At 42.7% G+C, this 6,884-nt stretch overlaps 1 protein-coding gene across 1 annotated transcript in view; it reads left to right on the forward strand.

Moving 5' to 3' along the window:
• The window catches only part of LOC104491246 (cytosolic phospholipase A2 epsilon-like), a gene marked incomplete at its 5' end in the record, with an annotated part of 20,821 nt that overhangs the window by 13,793 nt on the left and 144 nt on the right, over positions 1-6,884 (forward strand). Inside the window, 6 exons of the mRNA XM_010133632.1 lie at positions 184-321; positions 1,712-1,819; positions 2,998-3,189; positions 3,926-4,092; positions 5,406-5,592; positions 6,736-6,869. Of these exons, the coding sequence (XP_010131934.1) occupies positions 184-321; positions 1,712-1,819; positions 2,998-3,189; positions 3,926-4,092; positions 5,406-5,592; positions 6,736-6,869 (926 nt within the window). The remainder of the gene's footprint in view (positions 1-183; positions 322-1,711; positions 1,820-2,997; positions 3,190-3,925; positions 4,093-5,405; positions 5,593-6,735; positions 6,870-6,884) is intronic.

Genomic DNA, 6,884 nt, shown 5'->3' on the forward strand with positions numbered 1-6,884 from the left:
CTCCTGCCTCTGCACCGTCACAGTGTCTGAGCTCAGCCGTCTGGCCCTGCAGGTGATCATTTGTGAGGAAAGCTTTGCAAAGGTACCACAGCAACAGAAGTCAGAGCAACGTATGCCATAGCCGCTCCTCTCTCCATACCTAGCTAAGAGCCCTCTGAATGTCCTCCTGTGGCTGTATTGCAGAGTGGGTGGAGTTCACCCCCTACGAGGTGGGACTTCTGAAGTACGGCGCATTCGTTCGCACAGAACATTTCGGAAGTGAGTTCTTCATGGGACGCTTGTTCAAAAAGCTTCCGGAATCACGGATCTGCTACCTTCAAGGTGAGGTATTGCGTTGTCCTGGCACAGAGACACTTTAAAGAGGTGCAATGTTATTAATCAGAGAGAGGATGTTTCGGGTCAAACATACTGGATGCAGCTATGATATCGCCTGCAAGGAAATGGGGGTGTGTGGTAGTTTGTAAAAAAAAAAGAATCCCCCACCTGTTTCCAGTTTCTTGTCACTGTCTTGGTACGCACAAACTTTTTAATGTTGGTTCTTATAGATGAATTAGATAAAGCTCCTTAATTCTTTCACTGTAAGGAGTAGTTCACGCTTCCTTGGTTATTCTTCCAATTCCTCTCTGAGCGCACTCCAACTTAAGAAAGCTTTAAAACAGCAAGAAACTTGCAGCTGTGCTTCCACTGTGAGGTGTAACTTCAAATCCGTGTAGATAATCCCATCTACTAAAGATGCAGGCTGTCCAGGATCAAAAATGAGACCAGAAGAGAAGGGTCTCTGAGACTCTCTGAGTAGTTCCTGACTTGTGCTGATGGGTTGTGTGTAGAAGAAATAATATCCCTTCACCAAGCAGTCAGAACCACTAGCAGATGAATACAGAGCAATGCGAGTTTGTTTTCAGTCATGTCTTCTTACACTTGTGGTGCTTGGAAGTTCCTTGGTTCCAGTAAACATTCTGTGATATCAAATAATCTGTAATCCCAAGGAGTATCTTTAAAACACTATCTCTTGGGCTGGCCCTTTTTATCTGGTCCACCACCAGGAAATCAATTTTCTATATACTATCCATCCTGCACTGGTTTTTGTGCCCCGCTGAAAATTAAGTCCAGTTATGGTACACTAATTAGGACACAGATTTAAACCTACTTCTAAATGGCAGATGAAATGGTGGCTTTGTGTTTTGTCAGGAAAGCCACCAGTGCCCCTGTGGGGAGGCAAAGAGAGGCAATCCTGGATGGAGAAAAGAGTGCACAGTGGAGCAGGAGTGAGTCTTTACAGACTGCAGTGCAAGATCTTCTCTTGCAAGCCAGGTGGCTGAGAGCCAGCTCATCCCACTGCAAAAAAATTCAGGGTGTGTGAAAACTGACCTGAGCATGCGCAGGAAAAGAGAAGCTGGAGTACGGAAAACGGAGATGTAAAGGATGTTTTTGTGAAGTCTGTGTTATCAGAGTTCTTATTTTGCTTCTTGAGTGTTTTTTTTCTTCTTCTCTCTCATTCTTCTCTCTAACACATGGCACAGCCATGAAGTAGGTTAGGCACAGAACTGACAGCAGCATGACCTGAACTGCTGCCATAGAAAGTTAAGAGGAATTTAACAGCCCCACAGTTTAGAAATACTTGAATTAAGCCCATTCAAAAATTAATCCAGGGGATCAAAAAAGAAGGGAAAAGGCCATTTCTTTTTAGAATGTTTACGAATTCATTTTACAGGTATGTGGAGCAGTATATTTTCTGTGAACCTATTACAAATATGGGGACTGTCGCACAGTTCAGAGGACTTCTGGAAGAGATGGACACAAGACAGAATAGAAGAAGTTGGTGAGAAATTATTAAGCTTTTCATTTATGGTCACTTAGCCTCCTGGATGACTTCTGGTATCATCCTGTCAACTACGTTCAAGCCAGCATCACAGAAACCTCCTAAGAGATAACAACTTCCTCTCTCACTGTAAAGATTAAGAGGAAGAGGTAATCAGAGAAATGCTACTGTAATTACCAGACTTACTGAAACCCTACTGATTAAAGGGTTCTCTCCTTAAGAGGAAGTATTAGAGGAGTCACACATTTCTCAAGAAGTGTTTTGGCATTGCCCGTTCTCACTCAAACGTACACAACCAAGAACCAGTGGCAGATAATAAACTTGAATATCAATTTATTAATCAATATTTCCTGGGTTTTTATTTTATTACACAGTATGGTAATTACTGAATTGGATTCATCCTGACACAGTGATAAATGAGGCCCAGAGAGTATTTTCTGAAGCAATACAGAAACAATGGTTTTATTGCAAAATCATTTAATATGACAGTAACGATAATTATGGACATGCTGAAAATAAATACTTCTATGCAATCATGGAAACCATCAAGTCTCTCCTGCTGCATCATCAGCCACTTGGTCTGGCAAAGCAGGTTGTGATTTCAGGAAACCACACCTCGTGCCATTTCTACTTTTCACCCACGTAGGCTCCCATGCAGCCACCCTGCAAACTACCCGGAGTTTCCAAATATGAGTGTATGCCCTGGGTTTTCCTGGGACGCTCTCATTCTACTGATGAAGCATATGCTCGTGTAGCCACGGGTGATTATTAGGCAGAAGCTGTCAGTGTCGCAGTAATCCCCGTGGTGCCCTGTCGTTGCCTGTCTGACTGGGTGGGAGCGTACGTTTCAGCTCAGTACGCAAGCTTTGCTCCGTGCTTGCCTCTGTTTCATGGCATCTTCCTGTGACGATGTGTAACTTCCTTTCCGACAGGGCATTCTCTGAATTGCATAGTTCCCTTAAGGTATTCTCTTTCCAGGACTAATGACTGCTTCTGATGAACTATCTTCAGGTCAAAGCTTAAGACCATCAGCAGAACTTTGTTCAGCAGCTATTCCTCTCCTTCAGAATAGTGTGTTTAGTGAACGATCTCAGAACAACCTCGGAGATCTCCTACACACCAGGATTATAAAAAATGAACATGATTAACAGTTCACCAATTTTTCTCCCCTCCTTTAGATGAAGAACCAGTATTGCCTACAAGACCCCATGAGCTGAAGACTCGCTTGTACACACCTCCTGGAGCCCTGTCCAGTGCCCTTCGGGGAGCATTGACTGACCGCTTCTCTGTCGCTCAGCACCACAATTTCCTGAAGGGCTACCAGCTGCATAACAACTACCTAGAGAACCAGCACTTCTGTCGATGGAAAGGTAATGCTGATTAGTATTTAACAGGCATAATTTTCAGGTGGTTTTGAGGTGGGGAATTTAGGAAAGAACTCTGTCAGGCTTAGCAGAGGGAAAAAAAGTCTTCTGAAAGAACTTTTCTGAATGGAGAGAAGAGACTAAGACTTCAGTGTTGCCAGGTATTTAAGACTGTTTTTAAATATAAGCATGTGTTTACGTACTTAGCTAAGATTTCTGTGGTCCACACTGAGAGGGTGGCCTTGTAGCCAACAGAACTGAATTTAAAGTAGCAAAGAGCAGAATGAACATGGGAGAGAGCTTCAGTTTGGCAAGACCGTGCATCTGACTTCAGGAGCAATTGGAATATCCCAGAAAATACAACCTAGAAGAGAAAGCTGGGAAGGAATGGGGCTTTGTAGTCCAAAGAATATGGGACTGGGTGGGAGGCATAAATCCAAATATAAAAAAGGAAGGGAATAAATATAAAAGGAAGATCAGTGATGGGTAAATGATGAAACAATGGTTGAAATTAAGCAAATCCAAATTAAGTATCAGAAGTAGCTTACTGGCGCTAATGTGAATGACGATGGAATCTCAATATAGAAGATTTTTCAGAGCAGGAGATTTTGCAGTCTCTCCCACGCCTAGTAGTGTGGCAACTAAATTAAACCTCTGGAATGGTCAGTTCCACCTTGCATTTCTTTTTCCAGTCAAAATACCTACAGATCATGTCTTATTCCAAGAAATATTTTCCTTTTAGACACTGTGTTAGACTCGCGTCCCAACCAGCTGATGCAAAATCCCAATCACCTGGGTATGGTAGATGCTGGATTTTTCATCAATACCAGCAGTGCACCACTTTTAAGGCCACAGAGGGAAGTGGATGTCATCATATATTTAAGTTATACTACCGGATCACATACATCGGTGAGGAGGATCTTGTTACCACGTGTTGTCTCTCCTTTTGTTTCTAACTGCCTGGCCTGTACTGTCTACAACTGCTAGTTATTTCATCTGCACAGTTTTTAACTACTGCATTCCCCAGTTTTTGGCTGTAGTGATTAATATTGTTTCTGTTTCTTCCTGCCACTCCTGGAATCTCTTGCTGGTTTATGAAGATGTTAAATTATTCAAGAGGACATCTTCACACTCTCTTGAGATGGGAAATGATGGGAAAAGCCTCTTCTGCTTTGTGCTGAATCAAGCAGGTTTCCAGATCCTGCTCAGGAATGCATAAAGATGAGGAAGTGATTTCTTCTGACTGAAGTTAGAACATAAAACAGGTTAAGTGGATAGTCAGAGGTAGCTCATTTCTGGGCTAACAAATAAGATGCTACTAGGAAAATTCAATGCCCATTTTCCTGCAGAAACTCCAGTTTCATGGAGATAAAGTTGTTTGGCTGTCTATAAGGCCTTGCAGAAAATAACTTTGAGACTTTATATCTCAGAAACTGAGGTTAGTTAGAAACTCTCTATTAAGCATCTTGGCCCACCTAAGTGGAATTATTTTTCGTGAGTGAGAACAGCTGTGCTATTGTTGATAAGCCATATGATGCATAAGACATGCATGTAATGAATTTTAATTTCAACTTCATACATTGTCTAGATTAATTTTATGAAGAAAGGCTGCTGCAATTTTAGGCACTTTAATAGATACTGTTTCCTATTTGATAATGTCCCCTGTTAGATGGTGTAAACAACACAGTGCATAATAGGACATGGTACTGTACTAAATATTACAGGGAGACGGGAGAGTGTAGCCTACTATTCCAGCCTTTCTCAGTAAACATCAATCTAAGTTAACATAATGCCATGTCATTCATGTCTGCCTGCACAGGGAGAGACATAACTGTGCATTAAAACTTAACTTTCTAACCTTCTGGCTTCCAAACATGTAATAAGATACCTCAAAATTTCCTTGCTATGTTTTTCTTTTCTAATTAATTCTATACGACATATTAAACACAGGCTTTTTCATTTACTAAAACTACATGCTTTACCCTAAAATTCTGCAAACTGCCTCAATTTTTTTTAGAAGTGCTTGGCTGAATTCTCTAACTGAAATTGTGTTTACAGCTTGTGTTTAGCATTCTGATTACTATGCGTAGTAATGATGTGTAGAGTAACCCTTGGTAAGAAGGAACCCACCCAATGGATCTGAGTCACTAAACCTTAATATTAGAAAACAGTTTCGAGGGTTTAAGACAACCAAGCTGAATTCCTTTTCTGTGACATTCCAGTCTCTAGATAAGGCGTACAAATACTACTCAGAGCAGAAAATCCCATTCCCCAAAATTTCTTTGACTGAGGAAGATAAGAAAAATCTGAAGGAGTGCTACCTCTTCCAAGATTCAGATTTGCCAGGATGTCCTATCGTGATTTTTCTTCCCCTTGTGAATGATACCTTCCGAGAGTACAAAGCACCTGGTAAGTTACAAGTAGTGGCAAAGCACTGAAAAAAAGACATCACTGTGTGCTTCCTTGATTCAGACAGAGCCTTTTTCTCTGCTGCCGGCTATCTTTGCTGGCTGGGTTCACGGGAGAGCACTTATTATAACCAAACTTGGTTTTCCCCATCCCTGCCCAAGCTACTATGTACGTTCATGTCATGCTTGTGGCCCTAAGAGGACAGACACAGCCTTTGTCTTCTGGATAGCGTTTCCCTTCATCTCTCTCCCATTTGTACCATCAAGTGTTGCTAGCTAATTGTGGAAGGTTTTTCTGGGAAAGGTATAGCTCTCAGCTTGTTTTCTCCTGCATATATTGTCTGTTGTCATTCTGCACCTGAGATGGCATATTGTCACGTATGAATGGTAGGGGAGCCAGAACCTGGCGTTTAGGCTGAACTCCGGTAATGTCAAGATCAGCGTGTCTTCTTTTGGAACAGCATCAGCCCAGGGATCCTTTTGCTCAGTATGCTGTGCTCTGGGCCTGTCATCCCTTTTCTGCTGGGCCCCCTGCTTTGTATTTTTCTCCTTTACTGCCAGCTGCTAGGAAGCATTTCCTGTGTTCCTTGGCAGCATGGAGGTAAAGTCTAAAATACTGCTTTTCTGGAATTTGGGAGACACAAGAAATGGAAAAGCAGAGATGATAGATCCTGATGGTGGGCCCCCTGAGAGTGCTTTCGGGATCCCAGGAACTTTAAGTTCCTATTACTCCTTTCTTGCTTAAACTCTGTCCTGTTACTAGCAACTCTCCTCCCTCAGCTGGGGTTCATAGAGGTCCCAGCTGCTCAGGGTAAGACCTGAGATGCACCAGCAGTGGCTATTGGAGTGCCCTTTCAGGCTGATAACCTTGACAGACCCATGGCTTTAATGAGAGAGATATTTATGAGTAAGCTGTAGATGACCATTACAATGCTGTCCCTAACTTCTCCGTTCTGCCCTCATCACTTCAGGGACACAACATTCTCTTGACTAGGGGTGGGGATACATGACTTGCATTATTTGTGGGTTTAAACCCTATGAATTTTCTTCTGGAGAAAGGTTTCCATCTTTGGGTTGCACTGGACAGCTTGTCACCGACTGAGGTAAATGCCATGTCCCAGCAGCAACTGCCCTTTCTTTCCAGGTGTCAAGCGCTGCTGCTCAGAGATGGAGGGAGGTCAACTTGATTTGACCAGTCGCTGTTCCCCCTACTGCATGTTCTCGGTCAGGTACACGGACGAGAATTACCGGCGGCTGCCGAACCTCGCAGAATACAACCACCTCACAAAAACA

The sequence above is a fragment of the Buceros rhinoceros genome, unplaced genomic scaffold (assembly GCF_000710305.1).
Source record: "Buceros rhinoceros silvestris isolate BGI_N320 unplaced genomic scaffold, ASM71030v1 scaffold4133, whole genome shotgun sequence".
Taxonomy (NCBI): domain Eukaryota; kingdom Metazoa; phylum Chordata; class Aves; order Bucerotiformes; family Bucerotidae; genus Buceros; species Buceros rhinoceros.